The 21,660-nt window shown below is 51.3% G+C and overlaps 1 protein-coding gene across 2 annotated transcripts in view; it reads left to right on the forward strand.

Annotated features, from left to right (window-relative positions):
* OLFM2 (olfactomedin 2) overlaps window positions 1-21,660 on the forward strand; it is an 81,105-nt gene that overhangs the window by 11,908 nt on the left and 47,537 nt on the right. Inside the window, exon 1 of one of the 2 annotated variants that reach the window (XM_003938931.3) lies at window positions 4,615-4,967. The exons of the other annotated variant lie outside the window; for it this stretch is intronic. Coding sequence (XP_003938980.1) covers window positions 4,833-4,967 — 135 coding nt within the window. The 5' untranslated portion in view covers window positions 4,615-4,832. Of the gene's footprint in view, window positions 1-4,614; window positions 4,968-21,660 lie in introns of those variants that run through there. 2 annotated transcript variants of the gene reach the window in all.

The following is a 21,660-nucleotide window of genomic DNA, read 5'->3' on the forward strand; positions in this document are numbered from 1 at the left end:
CCAGGCTGGTTATTGAACTCCTGACCGTAAGTGATCTGTCCACCTCGGCCTCCCAAAGTGCTGGGATTACAGATGTGAGCTGCTATACCTGGCAACTCCACCCCGTTTCTAAAAGAGAAAAAAAGAATTATCACTGCATGTCCGCAAATGACCACAAAAGCCCCAGTGAGTATTGATCTTAGAGTATAAACAAATTGCAACAAGTAGGCAAATTTGCCAATCTGGAATTTTCGAATCATGAAGCTCAACCGTAAATCTGTAGGAGTGGAACTGCTGAGTCGTGGGGAGAAACTGCTGTACAGCCTTCCAAAGTTTCAGAAACTCTTCCAAAGGGTCAACAGTGTACTCTTCCACCAGTAGCGTATGAAGTGTTCCAGTTGTTCCACATCCTCACCAACACTTGCTGTTGTCTTTCTTTTTCTTTCTTTTTTTTTTTTAAGATGGGGTTTCACCATGATGGCCAGGCTGGTCTTGAACTCCTGACCTCAGGTGATCTACCCACCTCAGCCTCCCAAAGTGCTAGGATTACAGGCGTGAGCTACCGTGCCCGGCCATCTTTCTTTTTCTTTTCTTTCTTTCTTTTCTTTTCTTTTTTTTTTTTTTTGTTTGTTTGTTTGTTTGTTTTGAGACAGGGTCTCACTCTCATCCAGGCTGGAGTGCAGTGGCACGATCTCCGCTTGCTGCATCCTCAACCTCCCAAGCTCAAGCCATCCTCCCACCTCAGCCTCCCAAGTAGCTAGAACCACAGACATGCACCACTATGCCTGGATAATTTTTTTGTAAAGATGGGGTTTTGTCCTGTTGCCCAGACTAGTCTCAAACTCCTGAACTCAAGCAATCCACCTGCTTTGACTTCCCAAAGTGCTGGGATTACAGGTATGAGACACCTCCACCCCAAGCAGTAACAGAGGGGAGAAACATCCTGGCTTCTCCCTTCCTCTCCAACCTCCAATCTCCCTCTCTTGCCTCTCGTTGGATAAACTGAATAGGCAGCCAGTGTGCAGTGAAATCTGGGAAATGTAGTTTTCTAGGGGAAGGACAGGGCATGGCTCTGACCCACACCATGACAGAGCAGAGGTATAAATTAAATAAAGGGCTGGGAGTGGTGGTTTGCAACTGTAATCCCAGCTACTAGGGAGGCTGAGGTGAAAGAATCACTTCAGCCTAGGAGTTAAAGGCTGCATTGAGCTATGATTGAACCACTGCACTCCAGCCTGGGTGACAGAGCAAGACCCTACCCCTTAAAAATACATTGATTAGGCAGGGCACGGTGGCTCATGCCTGTAATCTCAGCACTTTGGGAGGCCGAGGTGGGTGGATCACCTGAGGGTCAGGAATTCAAGACCGGCCTGCCCAACATGGTGAAACCCCATCTCTATTAAGAACACAAAAATTAGCTGGGCATGGTTGTCTGCACCTGTAGTCCCAGCTACTCAGGAAGGTGAGGTGGGAGGATCGCTTGAACCCAGGAGGCGGGGGTTGTAGTGAGCCGAGATCGTGGCACTGCACTCCAGCCTGGTGAAAGATCGAGATTCTGTCTCAAAAAAGAAAAAAAAAAACACACAAGTAGAGGAACAAGCCGTATAGACATCCTTGGTAATAGTGTTTTGGGTAGAGGGAACAGGAAGTTGCAAGGTCCTGAGGTAGGAGTGTCCCAGATGGATCAAAAACATTGAGAGTGGGTATGGTGGTCCAGGCAAATGAGAGGGGCAGGAGACCTAAGGCAAAGCCCTGAGAGTTACAGACTTAGGGAGCAGTAGCAGACAGCCACGGCACAGCCAGAGGTGGTTGCAGAATTGGGAAGTGATACTTTGTCTCTGAAAGTCAAGGCAAAAAGGAGTTTCAAGAAGGTGATGGTGTACTGAGACCGACTAACTGTGAGAATGACCTAATGAGGACTGGCAGGAGGGTGTGCCCCTGGCAAATTGGCACCTTTGCTGAGAGGGGTTTTGGAAACATAGGGGAGGTGGCAGGCGAGGAATTAAATGCAAGCAAGTGCAAACTCACACTCCTTGGATAAGCTTGGATGCGCTGAACTAAGGCAGTTTCCCACAGCACCCATGGCCAGAGGGTGAGAAAGTATCTCTGGGGTCCAAATTGTCTAAGCCAGGAGGCCAGGAGCCCAGTTAGTCTTGGGGTCTGAAATCAGACAGACCTGGTTTCAAAACCTGGGCTCCCGCTTTCCTGCTGGGTTCCCCTGAACTGGGCACCTCTCCTCTCTGAGCTCAGTTTCCTCACCTGGAAATAGGGGTGTCACTCTACTGTTCATGGATGTTGCAGCAACGGTTAACAATGCATCTGCAAAGTGTTCAGCACTCATCAATGAAAGCTTTGGAACTCATCTTTTTTTTTTTTTTTTTTTTTTTTTGGAGACAGGGTCTCGCTCTGTTGCCCAGGCTGGAGTGCAGTGGCTTGATCTTGGCTCACTGCAACCTCCACCTCCCAGGTTCAAGCGATTTTCCCACCTCAACCTCCCGAGTATCTGGGATTACAGGCATGTGCCATCATATCCGGCTAATTATTGTATTTTTAGTAGAGATGGGGGTTTCATTACGTTGGCCAGGCTGGTCTCAAACTCCTGGCCTCAAGTGATCCACCTGCCTCGGCCTCCCAAAGTGCTGGGATTACAGGCGTGAGCTACTCTGCCTGGCCTCAAATAATAACAATGGCAGCTACTATGTGAAAAACCTGCCATGTCCCAGACACTCCTCAAGTTTTTACAAACATCATCATCCTTTATTCTCCCCCTGGCTCACTGCAACCTCCCTGGCCTCCTTCCTGGTCCTTGAACACTCCTGCTTCGGGGCCTTTGCCCTTGCTCCTCCTGTTGCCCGGAACTCTCTTTCCCCAGATATCCAGATGGTTCCCTTCCTCACTTTCTTCGGGTCTTTGCTTAAATGCCCCTTTCTCCAATCACCTTGTTTAAAATTTACTTCCCCTTCCTCCTAATATCCTAAGCACTTAACCTTTTCCCTCTATTTCTTGACTGTCTCATCCCCTAGAATATTCATCTTTGCATCTGGCCTGGAGGCTCACTCCTGGAATCCCAACACTTTGGGAGGATGAGGTGGGAGGATCGATTGAGGTCAGGAGTTCAAGACAAGCCTGGGCAACATAGTGAGATGCCCATCTCTACCTTAAAAAAAAAAAAAGAAAAAGGGCCAAAACGCCCTTTTCTGCCTTAGCCCACCTGCACTCAGGTGAATAAAAAGAAAGAAAGAAAGAAAAAGAATATTCAATTTCACACAGACGGGCATTTTTGTCTGTTGTTCACAGTGCCTGGGACGTAGTAGATGCTCAGTAAATTACCTGATTCTCAGGATAACCAAATCCTTTACAGGTGTTAGGTTTCCATTACCCACTTGGCAGATGGGGAAACTGAGGCAGAGACGAACAGGCATCCCTGTAGGTTACACCTGCATCTCGGTGTTTTCCAGCTCAGAAAAAAAAAAAAGATGGTTCCCGACCCCCTACCCCACTCCCCCCTCATGTTTGGCGCTTCTCCCGAGCCCTAGCCCGAGGCCCGAGGCCACCGCCTGGAAAGGCCTGAGTCATCGCCGCCTCCAGACGGCGGCGGCCGCGGGCTGAGGGCGACGGCGGCGGCGGCGGCGCGAGGTGATGCGGGGACGCCAGGAGGGGGCGTGAGTGCAGGCAAAACAGAGGAAATTAAAACCCGCCAGGCGCTCCTCTCCGCGGCCCCGCAGCCGCCGCCGCCGCCGGCTGGTGCGTGGGCGGACGGGTGGGCGGCGAGGGCACTGCGCTTCCCGCTCCCCCGAGCGGACGGGCCCGGAGCGGGTCCCCGGGGTCTTGAGGAAGGTCCGAAGTGTGAGTGCCCCGACCCTACCCCAAGTTCAAGTTGCGAGTCTACACCCGCCGGGGACTCGCCTCCTTAAAGCTGCGTGCTGGGTCTCCGCGGTCCCTGGGTAGGAAGCTGCCTTTGGTAGTCGTGGGAACTCCACCCCGGCTGAAATGACCCCACGAGCGCACCTGCACCCGAGCAATTGCTTCTGCCAGCCCTGGATCACGCCACCCCGGGGGCCCGAAATGACCGAGGGATCCCTAGAGTGATTGCGGTGCCGGGAAGGAAGCCCCTTCCCCCAGCTAAAGGAGACCCTTGGAGATCCGATTTATAGGAGCTCATGAGCGTGTCGCCCCCCACGCCCCCCAGTGCCGGCTCTCCGAGGTTTTAGGGAGCCAGGGTGGGTGTCCCAACAGTAGGTGGGTGGGGACTTGCGACTCCGGCCCCCTGACCGCCTTGGGTGGCTGGGGTGAGCCGAGTGCGTCTTTCTTCGCAGGGTCCCGCGGCTGGGGCTCAGAGAGGGGCTGTGCGCGGGAGGGGGCCCGGGAACACCGCCTGGGGGGGGCGGGAATACCACTGGGGGGCGGGGCTGGGGATGCCACCGCGGTGGGTGTGGGGCGCTTGGGGGATACCACCGGGGAAGGTCCCCCACCCCGTGAGCGGTCCCCTGCGGGGGGCGGGCGAGGCCGCCGGGTAGGGGGTGAGGGCAGTCTGGGCGCCCCCCACCCCCCGCCGGGCTCCGGGCCGGAGCCGTGACGTCACGGCGGCTGGAAGTGCCCGGCACGGAGGCGCGGGAGGGGGCGGGGGGCCGAGCCGGCGCTTTATAAGAGGAGCCCGCCAGGAGCGCGGAGCCGCAGCCGCGTCCCCGAGCCCCCCCATCCCGGCCTGGACCCGCCCCCCACCCCGCAGCTCGCGGTCGGGCCCCTTCTCCCAAGTCCCCCGGGGCGTCTGGGTGGCTAGGGCCGGAGCGCCCCGCGGCGGGCCGGAGCAGGGACGAGCGGCGGGCGGCCGCGGGGCATGAGGCGGGGGCGCGATGTCGGTGCCGCTGCTCAAGATCGGGGCCGTGCTGAGCACCATGGCCATGGTCACCAACTGGATGTCGCAGACGCTGCCCTCGCTAGTGGGGCTCAACGGCACCGTGTCCCGTGCGGGCGCCTCCGAGAAAATCGTGAGTGGCCGCCGCGAGGGGGGCGCTCCCGGGGGGCGTGGTGCCCGCGCCAACGTCGCTGCCGCCGTCGCAGCCCCCGGGGGCCCCCACCTGTCTCCCCCAACCTCTGTGCTCCCCACGACCCTGCCCTGCGCGCCTGGGTAGGGGACGCCCTCTCGGGGCTCCAGGGTCGGACGTGGAGGCAGAAGGAGCCCCGGGACCCCCAGCCACCTCCGAGCCATTTAGCATGGTTCTTGCTGTTATTATTGATTACTATTATTATTAGTGAACAATGTCTGAGCGCCAACAGCGTACCAGGCTCGCTCCGGCCCCAGGGCGGAGGCGACAAGGGCTGCGGAATTGAGCCGGATCCGCGCTGAATGGGGTACAGCAAAAGGGTGAGACTCAAGGGACCCTGGCTCTGAAAGAGGGTAGGATCCAGGAGTCTCCGGGTGTTTCCACCTTCAGGGTCTCTGCCTGGCTGCGTCTCGGCGTCTCTGAGTAGTTCTGTCTCTATTCATTTCCCCTGCTTTGCGTCTCTGGGTCTCTTTCTATTAATATCGGCTCTGTGGCACTGTCTGAGAGTTTGTATCTCTTTTTGTCTCTCTTTTTCTCTCCCCTGCATCCCCGCCTCCATTCTTGCCTCGCCATGTGCTGAATATTTATCCCCATAACTCACCCTCCCTGGGAGGTAGACTGAGCGCAGACTGGGGCCGGAGCTGACGCTGCCTCCAGGAGCTCCGGGATTGCGCCTTCCCATCCCATCCCCCTTTGTGGCTTTATCTTCCAGCTTCCCCACCACAGAGCTTCCCTGGGTCGGGGAAGAAGGAGAGAACTCTGTCGGGTTCATGGTGGTGTCCTGGGGAGAGAGGGGAGGGGCTTCCTTCATTGCAAACTTCCCTGGGCCTCCTCCAGATATGCCCCTCCCCTCCCACTCCACCACCCTCTGGCAGCCACACTCCTCTTCCAACTGTTTGGGGGGCTCCTCCCAAATCGTCCTCCAAACCCAGGCTGGGATGCCTGGGGCTCCCTTTCTTTAGCTCCAACTTCACCAACCCTCCCTTGCTTAGCCCCAAATGGTCATCATGAAGCTTCTTTCTCTCTCTTTGCTAGGGGCAAAGAAGAATTTGCTCCCTAGGGTCATAGGCAGCTGTGTGTGGTGGTGGTGGGGACATCCGAGGCTTTGTCCAGCCCCTGGTGGGGTTGATATTAGGCTTGACACAGGTGAGAGCTTTCAGGCCAGATTCTCAGACTTGCAGCCGAAGTGTGAAGCGGTGTGTTTCTGTGTGTCTGTCACATCAAGTGCTGTTTTTTGGCTATGTCCTGGTGTGTCTATATGTACGTGTTTCAGTGTGTATATGGGGGAATGGGAGTGGAGAAGGTTGATGTGCATTGCTGGCATGGGGTCTGGATGTGTATTCTCGTGTGTGAGGGTACATCCCAGAATGAGTGTGGGTGTGTCCCAGAGTGACTGTGCTTGGGTATGGATGTATCTGTGTGTGTATGTGCACTTGCCTGTCCCTACTATGGGTTTGCATTGTTACAAGATTCCATGTGTGCGTATGCCTTGTTATACATGAGTATGACACAGGCTTCCTGCTGTTGTCATCTGAGAAGGGAGAGAGGTGGTATCTCATTGAAATCCAAAGCTAAATTTCCCTCCATCATCATCGAAAGCATGTGTCCGTGTGCATGTGTTCTGTGCAGGTGTGTGTAAATGTGTGTATATTGTGTGTCTGCAGAATGTATATATAACTGTGTAAGCATGTCTATGAATTATAGTTTTGTGTGTGTATACGTACCTGTGCAGACGTGTGTGCAAGTATCTGTGTGCATGTGTGTGGACAGATAGGTCTTTGTAAGTGTGTGCACATAAGTGCAAGTGCGTATTTATGAATGTGTGTGTGTGCCTGCCTTGTAGGCATGCAGGTAGGATGCTCCGTGTGCTGTGTGTTTTCCGTAAGTGTGTATATGTGTGCCCAAACAGACCTGATCTCTACTCTGGCCCATTCGTAGCTAACAGCACCTTCATCCAATGCTTCCATGAATTCACCTGCTGAAAGCCAGTGGCTCTCCCATCCCTGATTCCACCCCATCCCTCAGTCTTATTACTTTGTCAAAAGGGAACTGGGAAGTGAGATGTTAAGGTACTCAGGGTGAGGGCTGGGAGGGGACTGTGACATAAGGATGTCTATCTTGGGAGTCTGATAGACCTAGGTTGAAATCTAGATTTTGTCCCCAACTACTCTATGACTCTGGCCAGTGACTTTGTCACTCTGAGCTATTGTTTTCTCATCTATAAAATGGGAATGATGTCTCACCTCACAGAATTGCTGTGGGTAGCAGAGATCTGCTGTTCAGATTCCCATCCTTCACCCTTCCATGTATCTCTTCATCCATCCATCCTTCCATCCATTATTTCATCTATCCATCTATTTTTACATACATCCTTCCATCTGTCTTGCTATCCATCTCCATCCATTCATTCATCTACCCACCTATTATTCCATCAGTCCATCCATCTATCCATCCGTTATTTCATCTACCCATCCATTTTCATACCCATCCTTCCATCTCCCTTGCTCTCCATCTCTCTATCCATTCACTCATACACCCACCCATTGTTCCATCTGTCTGTCCATCTGTACATCCGTCCTTTCACACATCCATTCCTTTATCCTTCCACACTTCTCTCTCCATCTTTCCATGATTTATCATTTGTCTCTCTGTCCTTTCATGGATTCATTCTTCTATCCATCCTTCTCTCTATTCATGCATCCATCAAATCCTTCCATCGACCAATTATCATCTAACCATCTCTATTTCTATATTCTATGCCCCCGTCCTTCCACCATCCATCTAACCTCTCCATCCATTCATCTGTCCTTCCATCCATTTTATTTATTCCACAAAACTATTTTCTTTGAGAGATGGAGTCTCACCATGTTTGCCCAGGCTGGTCTTGAACTCCTGGGCTCAAGGGATCCTCCAACCTCGGCCTCCCAAAATGCTGGGATTGTAGGCAGGAGCCACCAGCACCTGGCCTAGTCCACAAGACTGTCAAGTGCCTCTCTGGCACTGAGCTAGGGGTTTTCATACATAAAAATGCTTTTGGTGGTTTTCATACATAAAAATGTCAAGCATTTTTATGTTTGAAAACCCCCAGCTCAGTGCCTAAGATAACAGATGCTCAGTTAGTGATAAGATGTTTGAGTTAAACATATCTATGGGTTTGCATTCTGGCCCTGTAATTTACTAGCTGTGTGAGTTTGATTTCTCTAAGCTGAATTCCCTTCCTGTGATGATGATGATGATGATGATGATTATTATTATTATTATTATTATTATTTTTAGAGAAAGAGTCTCACTCTGTCACCCAGGCTGAAGTGCAATGGTACAATCATAGCTCACTGAAATCTGGAACTCCTGGACTCAAGTTATTCTCCGGTCTTAGCCTCCTGAGAAGCTGGGATTCTATTTCCTTACTAGTCAAGGGGAATTTAGAGTCTTCATGAGACTGTAAGATCCTTGAAGATGTCTGTGTTTTGCTCAGTACTGAACCTTAAGGCATGACGCATAGTAGGCCTACAATAAGTATTTGTCAAATGACTGAATCTACAATCACACTTTCATAAGGATTTGTGGATTCCTCCTTCAAACGGAAACAAACAAATAATGGGCACATAGTAGGTGTTTAGTAAGGAGGGGTTGTTTGTTTGCCCTTCTAGCCAAGCCTGGAATAAATGTTTCTCAAGTGTCTAAATCAATTTCACCTTCCTCAGGACTGGGGAGAACAAATGGGAGGTGACCAGGCACATAGTAGGTGCTCAGTTAGGAGATGTCAGAAGGTGAGCGAACCAACATCGGGGAGGTTGAGGGGTTCAGGAAACGAAGCAGTGTGGATTCCCAAAGTCGGGAGGTGGAGGGTTGGATGCTGGTGTTTGGCTTTGAAAAGGACTCAGTGGGCCGGGCACAGTGGCTCACGCCTGTAATCCAAGCACTTTGGAGGCCAAGGCGGGCAGATCACCTGAGGTTGGGAGTTCAAGACCAGCCCGACCAACATGGTGAAACCCCGTCTTTAAAAAAAAAAGAAAGAAAGAAAGAGAAGGACTCAGTGGTGTGGTGGGGGTGAGCCTAGAGCCTCGGAGGGCCTGCTTCTCTCTGGCTTCCTCCTCCTGAATTGCAGAAGCAGCTTAGCGTTCGTGTGGTTATAGACCATCTCTGGGAAGGTGCAGGGAGGAAGCTGCCGCTACAACCTTTGGCCAACTCCCAGCCATAAACCATCCCTGTGAGACGGGAGCCTTAGGCGGAATGGCTCCTCACCTGGGGATCATAAATCCAGGACCAGACTAAGAGCTGTCAGCTGTATTGCCAGCCATGGCCATCATTTCGGGGCTTGAAGTGAAATACCTGAATCTTGCATGTTATACCCTTAAGTATCCCCTGCTCCCGGAGAGAAGGAAGAGGTGATGGGGAGGAGTGTGCTATTTTAGGGGGACCTTTTGCTTCATGGGAAGAATAGGGAGGGGCTGAGCAGCTCTCAGCAAAAAGCACTTAGAGTGACACCAGGGCTCATGCCTGTAATTCTCAAGCTTTGGGAGGCAGGAGTGGGAAGATTGCTTGAGGCCAAGAGTTCGAGACCAGCCTGGGCAACATAACAAGATCCTGTCTTTACAAAAAATATTAAAATAGGCCTAGGACAGTGGCTCACATGTGTAACCCCGGCACTTTGGGAGGTCTGGGTGGGAAGATTGCTTAAGACCAGGAGTTCGAGACCAGCCTGGGCAATATAGCAATACCCCCATCTCTACACAAAAAGAAAATAAATTTTTAGCTGGGTACAGTGGCTCATACCTGTAATCCCAGCACTTTGGGAGGCCGAGGTAGGTGGATTACCTGAGGTTGGGAGTTCAAGACCAGCCTACCCAACATGGTCCAACTCAGTCTCTACTAGAAATACAAAAATTCGCCAGGTGTGGGGGCGGGGGGCCACCTGTAATCCTGGCTACTCAGTAGGGTGAGGCAGGGGAACTCAGGAGGTAGAAGTTGTAGTGAGCCAAGATCGAGTCATTGCACTCCAGCTTGGGTAACAAGAGCAAAACTCCATTGAAAGAAAGAAAGAAACAGAAAAAGAATTAGCTGGGCATCATGGTACCCACCTGTAGTCACAGCCACTCAGGAGGGTGAAGCATGAGGTTTGCTTGAACCCAGGAGTTGGAGGCTGCAGTGAGCTAGGATTGCACCCGCACTTCAGCCTGGGTGGCAGAGCGAAATTCTGCCTCAACAACAACAGCAGCAACAAAGGGCCAGGCGCAGTGGCTCACGCCTGCAATCCCAGCACTTTGGGATGCCTAGGTGGGTGGGCACCTGAGGTCAGGAGTTCGAGACCAGCCCGACCAACATGGAGAAACCCCATCTCCACTAAAAATACAAAATTAGCTGGGTGTGGTGGTGCATGCCTGTAATCCCAGCTGCTTGGGAGGCTGAGGCAGGAGAATCTCTTGAACCCAGGAGGTGGAGGTTGCAGTGAGCTGAGATCGTGCCATTGCCCTCCAGCCTGTGTGCCCAGGAACTTCATCTCAAAAAAAAAAAAAAAAAAAAAAAAAAAAAGAATAAGAGAAGAATTAGATACAGTGGCCTCTCTGAGGAAGTAACATATATGCAAGAGAGGAAAGGCTGTGATGGGGGAAAGAGGGAGGATTTGGGGAGGCAGAGAGCTACAGGTGGAGGGAACAGCCCTGTAAAGCCCCTGAGGCGAGACCTTGCCTGGCGTATTGAAGGAACAGGGAGGAGGCCCATGTCTGGAGCATAGTGAGCAAGGGGAAGAGAGAGAGGAGGTGAGGGAAGGGAGGTGATGAGAGCCATATTATGTCATGGGCAGAGGGATCTTGCAGGGACTTTATATGATTTTTAATTTTTATTTTATTATTTTGAGACAGAGTCTCGCTCTGTTGCCCAGGCTGGAGTACAGTGATACAGTCTCTGCTCACTGCAACCTCTTCCTCCTGGGTTCAAGCGATTCTCCTGCCTCAGCCTCCCAAGTAGCTGGGATTACAGGCGTCTGCCACCATGCCCGGCTAATTTTTTTATATTTTTAGTAGAGACGGGATTTCGCCATGTTGCCCAGGCTGGTCTCAAACTCCTGACCTCAAGTGATCCATTCGCCTTGGCCTCCCAAAGTGCTGGGATTACAGGCATGAGCCACCGTGCATATATCTGTCTCTTTATCTCATTCGTGTCTGTCTCTCTATGTCTCTCTGCATCTGTCTATCTCTGTCTCTGGGATTCTCTTTCCATCTCACCATAGGACCCCGACAGGGACCATGGGAAACAGACCAGAATTCTTGGACCAGAGAGACTCTAGGGCCAGGACCTGTGTTGGATGTTAGGAAGGATTTGGTGATAGAGGCAGGATGACCCAGACTACTTCTCTCATTCATTCATTCATTCATTCATTCATTTTGAGATGGAATCTCACTCTCACCCAGGCTGGAGTGTACTGGCAAGATCTTGGCTCAATGCAACCTCCCTCAATTGCCTCCCAGGTTCAAGTGATTCTCCTGCCTCAGCCTCCTGGGTAGCTGGGACTACAGGCATAAGCAACCATGCCCGGCTAATTTTTATATTTTTAGTAGAGACGGGGTTTCAACCATGTTGGCCAGGCTGGTCTCAAACACCTGACCTCAAGTGATCTGCCCACTTCAGCCTCCCAAAGTGCTGAGATTACGGGTGTGAGCCCCCATGCCTGACCTCAGACCACTTCTCTTGAAGGCCCCAGAGAGAGGTGTTGGGGGTGTCTGGACCCCCTGAGTATGCTGGTGATGGGGCTAAGCATTGACTGGAGATGGAGGTGGGCTCCCACACTCCAGGTGACCCCTTACCCCCACTGCCCCCCAGCACCATTCCCCCTCCCCTGCTGCCACTCAGGAGGGCGTCCCTCTAGGACCCAGCCACCAGGCCCAGTACTGGCTCCAAGATGGAACAGCTGTCTGGGCTGCAGCTGCAGAAGCTCATTTTGAACAAGGGAGATGATTGCAGGAGTGATTGGGGGAGGGAGAGGGAAGGGGAGGGTAGCTAGGGCCAAAAGGAATCAGGCCTGATTGTTACCGATGCCACTGCAGAGAATGGATTGCCCAGGAGATGGGGGAGGCCAAGCCAAGCAGGAAAAGGCAGAGGAGAGGTTTGTCTGCCCAGCCTCGCGTCCATCTGTCCGCACTCTGGTCCTCCCAGTTGCAAAGTTTCTCTGCCTGCGTCTCTCTCTTCCTGTATCTCAGAGTGTGCATCCCTGACTCTGCAGTTCGGATTGTATTTCAGTTCCGCATCTCCCTTTGCCTCATCTCTCTGTCCCTCCGCCTGGATCTCTGTGAATCTCTGAGCCTTCCTGCCTGCCCCTCGGTGCCACTGTCATGATCAGAAACACAGCTAAGATTCCAGCAGCTCTTGGGAGCGCTCTTTCTTGTCTTGTCATTTATTTCTGTGATACTCAAGGGCCAGAGACACAGAGAGGCGACAAATTCCCAGGAAACGGATGGAATGGTGTCCTTCAATAAAGGGATATTTGCAAAGATATCTCAATTAGGACTAATTAATTAAGCGAGCCACTTCCCCTGCCCTCTCCCCCCACCCTGCGTGCCCGCAGCCTCCTGGGAAGGAACCATCCAATGAGTGGATGGCAGAGCCCAGTGCTCAGACAGTGTCTCAATGTTTAATTTATAGCAGCCTCTCCCCGCCGCCCCATCAATCCATCTGGAAGGGCAAGGTGGCCACGGGCGTGGAGACTCTGGCAGAGGCTGGAGACCTGCCTGGCCCCCACAAAAGCGTGCTTGGGAGTGTGTGCACGTCCCCTGCGTGTCACAGCATGTCATAGCATGTTTGAGTGTGTCTTCATGGCGAGCATGCCCCTTCATGTAAGGGGAATCTGATGGCCATCGGCTGTGTCTGGACCCAAGGGACGTGTCGGCGTAGATTAGAGCGTGTCTTGTGTGTGGAATGTCTGAGTGTGGCAAAGGCAGGTCTGACTGTGTGGAGGTGCCATGGGGTGTGTGGTGCACATCTGAGGATGTGGCATCTGTTGGGGCTGCTCAGGGTATAGCTCCTGTGCCAGGCTGCCAAGGCCTGTACTTGCAGGTAAAGCATCTCTTCTCAAGGGCATGGCAAGGTAGGTTTTTGGCAGGGGCTCCTGGGAGGAGCAGCAGAGACAGGACAAGGATATACCACTTCCAAGAGGAACCAGTCTGAATCTTTCCAGCCCCCTTTAGCACTAGGGCTTAGGCAGGTTGAGTTCCAACTTTTCTTTTTCCTCCCAAAACAGGGTCTCACTCTGTTACCTAGACTGGAGTGCAAAGGCGTGATCATAGCTCACTGCAGCCTTGCCGTCCTGTGCTCAAGTGATCCTCCTGTCTGAGCCTCCCAAATAGCTGGGACTACAGGTGTGCACCACCACGCTATGCTAATTTTCTTTTTTAGACAGAGTTTTGCTCTTGTTGCCTAGGCTGCAGTGCAGTGACGTGATCTCAGCTCATTGCAACCTCTGCCTCCCAGGTTCGAGTGATTCTCCAGTCTCAGCCTCCTGAGGGTCTGGGATTAAAGGCACCAGCTACTACGCCTGGCTAATTTTTGGTATTTTTAGTAGAGACAGGTTTTCACCACATTGGCCAGGCTGGTCTCGAACTCCTGATCTCAGGTGATTCACCCTCCTCGGCCTCCCAAAGTGCTGGGCCACCTGGCTATGCCCGGCCACCTGGCTAATTTTTAAATTTTGTATTGAGATAGAGCTCACATGTGGCCCAGGCTGGTCTCAAATTCCTGTCCTCCAGTGATCCTCCCGCCTTGGCCTCCCAAAGTGTTGGGATTACATGTGTGAGCCAACATACCTGGCTAGAATTCCAACTCTTGATGTAATAGTTGCTTTTCTGTCCTGGCTTCCCTCTCCCACTGTGTGGCTTCAGAATCCCCAGTTTTCCTCATCTCTGTAGTTCTAACAGGCCCCCCAGAGTCACTTTCAACCCCACTTCTGCTTGCTCCTTTACACTGCACACAGAGGAGCTACCAGTGCTGAGGGAAAGTGTTGCCTCTTAAGTGTAGTTTTCTAGTTATGAAGCCCTCAGTATAATACTCAGCCTGGGCTGGGCATGGTTTCTCATGCCTGTAGTCCCAGCGCTTTGGGAGGCCAATGTGGGTGGATCACCTGAGGTCAGGAGTTCGAGACCAGCCTGGCCAACATGGTGAAACCCCGTTTCTACTAAAAATATAAAAATTAGCCGGACATGATGGTGCATACCTGTAATCCCAGCTACATGGGAGACTGAGGCAGGAGAATTGCTTGAACCAAGGTGACGGAGGTTGCAGTGAGCCAAGATTGTGCCACTGCACTCCAGCCTGGGTGACACAGCAAGACTTCATCTCAAAAACAAAACAAAACACACACATACACACACACACACACACACGAATAAGGGTGGTTCAGACAGGTCTGATGATGCAGCCCTTAGCGTAGTGCCCATCATAGTGATGTGGGCTTCAGTATAATGACAAGTCTGGTAATGCAGCTCTCAGTGTAGTGTCCATCATAGTGATGCGGGCTTCAGTATAATGACAAGTCTGGTAATCAGCCCTCAGTGTATTGCCCATCAGAGTAATGCAACTTTCAGTAGAATAACAAGTAGATACAGCCTTTTGTGTGATGCCAGGATAGTATTGGGGCCAAAAATGTATCTGGAAATGTGACTTTGTTTCTGCAGATAGATGTTGGCTGGGGCACTTGGTGCAGTGAGGAGAAAAGGAAATTTGTTTATTCTTGGGAGTGCATTCTCTGGCTATTCCAGGGTTCCCTAAACCTGCTGGCCAAGGCTGGCTCCATTAGCCCTTGCAAGTGCCATGTGACCTCAGCAGGACATCAGGCTTATTAGGAGGGCAGAAGCTCTGCAGGGATATTTCAGGTCTCACTGTAATGCCAGTGCGTTCGTTGGGGAGATGGCAGCTGACAGATGTATACAGATGCCAGTGCCTCCTAAAAGGAGCGTAGGAATGTTTGTGGATACGGGCAGCTAGACACAGATGAGTATGGAGAGTTATTCATGGAAGGGCACAGTTGTTACTTGAATGGACCCAAGTGTGTGGCTTCTGCGTGGATGGATAACATGTTAGTGAGTAACATGTGTGTAGCTCCTGGTGGGCATATGTGTGTACCTGGCTGCTCAGGAGAGCACACAGGGGGCCATGGGTGTTCCTAGGGAGGCATTCACCTGTGTGATGGGCTCACACACTGGCACACATGGCAGAGCTATTTGTACGAATGAGTATGTGCACTTCTGTGCATGGCTGCAGAGTGGCACATGTACGCGAATTATCGAGGATAGAAGCAGTGTCCAGGTGCAGTGGCATATACCTGTAATCCCAGCTCTTTGAGAGGCCGAGGTGGGAGGATTGCTTGAGCCCAGGAGTTCAAGACCAGCCTGAGCAACATAGTGAGATCCTGTCTCTACAACAAAATATGTAAACATTAGCCAGGCATGGTGGTGCATGCCTGTAATCCCAGCTACTCAGAAAATTGGGGCTCTCTGTACAAAAAGTACAAAAATTAGCTGGGCGTGGTGGTACATACCTGTGGTCCCAGCTACTTGGGAGGACTAGGTGGGAGGATCACTTGAGCTCAGGAATTCAAGACCAGCCTGGGCAATATAGGGAGATCCTGTTTCTACAACAAAAAATATAAAAAATTGGGCCGGGCACGGTGGCTCAAGCCTGTAATCCCAGCACTTTGGGAGGCCGAGGCAGGTGGATCACAAGGTCGAGAGATCGAGACCATCCTGGTCAACATGGTGAAACCCCGTCTCTACTAAAAATACAAAAAATTAGCTGGGCATGGTAGCACGTGCCTGTAATCCCAGCTACTCAGGAGGCTGAGGCAGGAGAATTGCTTGAACCCAGGAGGCGGAGGTTGCGGTGAGCCGAGAGATCACGCCATTGCACTCCAGTAACGAGAGAAACTCCGTCTCAAAAAAAAATATATATATATATATATAAAAAATTAGCTAGGCATGGTGATGCATGCCTGTAATCCCAGCTACTCAGGAAGTCAAGGCTGAGCTATGATTGTACCAGCACTCCAGCCTGGGTGGCAGAGTGAGAACTTGTCTCTAAAAAACACAAAGAAACAAACAAAGAAACAAAAACAAAAAAGGCTGGGCGATCCTCCCACCTGGTCTTGAAATTCTGGGCTCACACCTGTAATCCTAGCACTTTGGGAGGCCACGGTGGGCAGATCACTTGAGGTCAGGAGTTGAAGAGCAGCCTGGCCAACATGGCGAAAACCCGTCTCTACTAAAATACAAAAATTAGCCGGGCATGGTGGTGGGCACCTGTAATCCCAGCTAGTGGGGAGGCTGAGGCAGGAGAATCGCTTGAACCCAAAAGGTGGAGGTTGCAGTGAGCCAAGATCATGCCGTTGCACTCCAGCCTGGATGACAGAGCAAGACTCCATCTCAAAAAAAAGGATAAAGGCAAGTAAACACAAATATATCCAGTGTACTCAGTATAGAATCAGTATATAAAGTCATTACGCAGGTTGACTTGTGGGCTCATGAACTGTACACAGAATCTACGGAAATAGAATGGTCGTGAACACCTATGAACAAAAGGAATGTTTATTGCCATCGGCAACAGCACACAGACACACATCTCCTCTAATGCACAACGGCATTTTCCTGGATTTCCACTGATGTGCACGTATGTACATGGCTAGTCACAGGCATGTGCAGATACCCCACATGTGCCCTGAGCGAGGAATTCACAGGTTCCTGTGGATAAACATCACAGGTGTCCACAGCTGGTTGCAGAATCCCTGTGCGCTCGAATGCCTACATGCTACTCTTTTGGGACACGAATAAACAAATCTCCAGAAATTCTCTGAACTTCTGGCAAAGCGAGATCTCAAAGCCAACAAAGATGGCCTCAGAAGCGCCCTCAGGCTCTTTTCAAAAGAGCGCAGAGGGAAGTTTAGAGTCAGGTGCGTGTCTGGGTACTCAGCCATCCTGGATAGTGAGCCAGGAACACAGAGCCCTGAGCACAGCCTTGCTCGCCACACCAACCTTTAGTACATACACAGTTTCACTCTTCCCCAGCCTGGAGTATAGTGACGTGATCTCAGCTCAGGGCAACCTCCACCTTCCAGGCTCAAGCAATTCTAAGGCCTCAGCCTCCCAAGTAATCGGAATTACAGGCACAGGCCACTGTACCCAGCTTCCTTCCTTCCTTCCTTCCTTCCTTTTTCCCCGTTCTTTCCTTCCTCTTTCCTTCTTTCCTACTCTCCTTTGCTCCTTCCCTCCCTCTCTTTCTTTTTCGTTTTCTCTCTTTCCTTCTCTCCTTTCCTCCCTCCCTCCCTTCCTTCCTTCCCCCCTCCCCTCCCCTTCCCTCCCTCCCTCCCTTCCCCCTCCCTCCCTCCCTCTCCTCCTCTTCCCTTTCCTTCCCTCTCCTCTCTTGAAACAAGGTCTTGCTCTGTCACCCAGGCTGGGGTGCAGTGGTGCGGTCATAGCTCACTGCAGCCTCCACCTCCTGGGCTCAAGCCATCCTCCTACCTCAGCCTCCTGAATAGTTGGGACTCTAGGCATGCACCACCATACTCAGCTAATTTTTACTTTTTTTGTAGAGACAGGGTTTTGCTACATTGTCCAAGCTGCTCTCAAACTCCTAGGCTCAAGTGATCCTCCTGTCTCAGCCATCGAAAGTGCTTCCCTAGCCTTTCTTAGGTGGGTCCCTACGCCACCCGTCACATTTCACACCTTCCCCCCTACCCTGTCACAGGGACCAGTTCATAGAAAGGTGCCTGGTGCGCCGTGCATGGTAGAGAGCGTGGTTTTTATTGAGTTGAATCATGATTACTATCATGAATATTCTCCATCAGTGCAGTGCAGACATCCCAGCCCTTTTCTGTCTAATCTTCCAGGCTTTTCTCACACCTCTGCCTGTGCCTGCATCCACCGTGATGTTGCCTCAGCCTGCAGCTCCGTCAGTTTCTCTCCTTCCCTGCTCCAGCTGGAGAAGGTCCATCCTTTCAAGTCACCCCCCTCCTCCCCTTCCCAGGTTTCCTCTCTCAGCAGTTAGCTCTTCCTTGACACTTCTCTTCATTCTCATTTGCCTCCTGTCGGCCAGCGGGTGGGTGGGAATCGGAGAGTCTGTTTGGAATTGAAAGCCTCCTAACCGGCCCAGGGAAATAGGAGCTTTATGTAAGGAATACAGGGAATCTCACAAAACCCAGTAGCTCCGACTCCAGGGACTCAGAAAGCCATTATTATGCACCTACTATGTGCCAGGTGGACATGTGAGACGAGGGCGCTTGCTCTTGTGAAACTGGCATTGTGGTGGGAGGAGACCAGTAACAAACCAATAAATAAGAAACTATTGCTGGGCGCCGTGACTCACTGAAGCCCAGTGCTTTGGGAGGCTGAGGTGGACAGATCACTTGAGGTCAGGGGTTCGACACCAGCCTGGCCAACATGACAAAACCCTGTCTCTACTAAAAATAGAAAAATTACTCAGGTGTGGGGCAGACACCTATAATCCTAGCTACTCGGGAGGCTGAGGCATGAGAAATGCTTGAACTCAAGAGGTGGAGGTTGCAGTGAGCTGCGATCACACCACTGCACTCCAGCCTGGGTGAGCCATAGTGAGACTCTGTCTCAAAAACAAACAAGTAAACAAACAAAAAAACCCCAAAACCCAGCAGCTGGGGCTCCAGGGAGTTAGAAAACCATCATCCACTCATTTATCAATTCAGTTAACAAATATGTATTATGTACCTACTATGTCCCGGGGGACATGTAAGACAATTAGTCAGGCATGGTGGTGTGCACCTATAGTCCCAGCTACTTGGGAGGCTGAAATGGGAGGATTGCTGGAGCCCAGGAGGCCGAGGCTGCAGTGAGCCATGGTTGCACCACTGTACTCCTGCCTGGGTGATAGAGCAAGACTCTTTCTCAAAGAAGAAAAGAGAAGAACAGGACAGGTAGATGGGAGAGAGTATGAGTTGGGGAGCCCTGTTACGTCGGGTCACTGGGGTAAGCGCTTTGGTTTTTTTCCCTTGAGATGGGTTGCAGCTCACTGCAACCTCTACCTCCTGGGTTCCAGGGATTCTCCCACCTCAGCCTCCCAAGTAGCTTGGATTACAGGTGGCTGCCACTACGTGCGGCTAATTTTTGTATTTCCGTACAAATGAGGTTTTGCCATATTGGCAGGGCTGGTCTTGAACTCCTGACCTCAAGTGATCCACCCACCTTGGCTTCCCAAAGGTGTTGGCTTTTATTCTAAATGCAGTGAGAAGCTACTGGACAATATGCAGTGGGGAGGAGGGACTGGATCTGATTCACATTATTTAAAGATCTCTCTAGCTGCTGGGTTGGGTAATGGATTCCTAGGGGTGAGAGTGGAAGCAGAAGGACTGAGCAAACCCAGTGTTGTCTGAACCAGAACAGTGGCAGCTGGAATGGTGAGTAGTGGGCAGATTGCTACATCTCAGAAGTAGAGCCGTCAACACTTGCTGATGGATCAGATGTGACGAAAGGGGGAAAGACAGGAACACAGGAATGGTGTGGTGGCTGGGCAGACACAAGTGATTCACCGCCCCCAGCCCCAGCTAATATTTTAAAACAAATTTTTTTTTTTGCCAGGAGCGGTGGCTCATACCTGTAATCCCAGCACTTTGGGAGGCTGAGGCGGGTGAATCACTAGAGGTCCAGAGTTCCAAAACAGCCTGACCAACATGGTGAAACCCCGTCTCTACTAAAAATACCAAAAATTAGCCAGGTGTGGTAATGGGTGCCTGTAATCCCAGCTACTTGGGAGGCTGCAGGCAGGAAAATTGCTTGAACCTGGGAGGCGGAGTTTGCAGTGAGCCGAGATGGCACCACTGCACTTCAGCCTGGGCAACAAGAGTCAGACATCGTCTCAAAAAAAAAAAAAAAAAAAAAAAAGTTAGCTGGGCACAGTAGCATGCATCTATAGTCTCAGCTACTTGGAAAGCTGAGGTGTGGGAGGACTGCTTGAGCTCAGGAGGCCAAATTTGCAGCCTGGGTGACAGCGAGACCCTGTCTAAAAATAAAAAGAAAATAAAAGACAAGGAGAATCGAGGCAGAATAGACATCAGACAGGTTAAGAGCCAGGAAGTAACAATGATCGGAACTCCTTTCCACGCTCCATGGAAAGAAAGCTAGTGTCTCCCCCAAGATTTAGGTGGAGAGTCCTGAATTGTCTTGTTCGCTGCACTTCTGACTTCCCGTTTTTGCTGAATTATTATTCCCCACTTGGCATCTCATGCCCTTGGGTTTTTGCTCTGACCTTTACCAAGACCAGAAGGGAGCGAAGCCCCTGAGTTCATGGAGAGCCTCAAATGCCAGGCCAAGTCACTCAGACTAGATCCTGAAAACAGTGGAGCTGTTTATCCATCTGTGTGTTTATTTATTCAACAAGTATTTTGTCTTTATTTTTATTTCATTTTATTTTTGAGACAGGGTCTCATTCTGTCATCTAGGCTGGAGTACAGTAGCGCCATGCCAGCTCTCTGCAGCCTCGATCTCCCCACGCTCAGGCGATCCTCCCACCTTGGCCTCCCAAGTAGCTGGGACTACAGGCTCACACCATCATGCCCTCCAGTTTTTGTTTGTTTGTTTGTTTGTTTGTTTTGAGATGAAGTCTCAGTCTGTCTCCCAGGCTGGAGTGCAGTGGCGCCATCTTGGCTCACTGTAACCTCTGCCTCTGGGTTCAAGCAGTTCTCCTTCCTCAACCTCCTGAGTAGCTGAGATTACAGGTACACACCTCCACGCCTGGCTAATTTTTGCATTTTTAGTAGAGATGGGGTTTTCCCATGTTGGCCAGGCTGGTCTCGAACTCCTGACCTCAAGTGATCCACCCATCTTGGCCTCCCAAAGTGCTGCGATTATAGGTGTGAGCCACTGCGCCTGGCCCACATCCTCTGATTTTTTGTAGAGACAGGGTCTCACTATGTTTCCCAGCCTGGTCTTGAACTCCTGGCTCAAGTGATCCACCCATCTCAGCCTCCCAAACTGCTGGGATTACAGGTGTGAGCCACTACACCCTCAACAAGTATTTCTGAGGACTTCTTATGTGCTTTTAAGGGAGAAATTATGTTCAACGAAACAGACGTGGATTTGTGGCGTTTCCTGCAAAACAGGGAGGTAGGTGATGATTATGTACTTGCAAATAAATATAATTAGCAGCTGTGATAACAGCTTTGAGGGAAAGATTCTTGGTGCTCTAGGAGCTTCTAATAAGGAGATTTGATGTAATTTAGAAGTCAGAGGAAGCAAGAGCTAAGATCTGATGCAGAGAGGAAAGGATGCTCTGGGCAGAGGGAATTGCTTATGCAAAGGCCCTGCAGTGAGAGGAGGGATGGAAAACGTAATGGACTAAAGAAGGCCTTGCAAGGCCAGGTGAGGTGGCCCACGCCTGTAATCCTAGCACTTTGGGAGGCCAAGGCCAGAGGATCACAAGGTCAGGAGTTCAAGACCAGCCTGGCCAATATGGTGAAACCCCGTCTAACTAAAAATACAAAAATTAGCCAGGCATGGTGGCAGGTGCCTGTATTCCCAGCTACTCAGGAGGCTGAGGCAGGAGAATCGCTTGAACCTGGAGGCTGAGGTTTCGGTGAGCTGAGATCATGCTACTGCACTCCAGTCTGGGCGACAGAGTGAGATGTCATCTC

The sequence above is a fragment of the Saimiri boliviensis genome, chromosome 14 (assembly GCF_048565385.1).
Source record: "Saimiri boliviensis isolate mSaiBol1 chromosome 14, mSaiBol1.pri, whole genome shotgun sequence".
In the NCBI taxonomy this organism is placed as follows: domain Eukaryota; kingdom Metazoa; phylum Chordata; class Mammalia; order Primates; family Cebidae; genus Saimiri; species Saimiri boliviensis.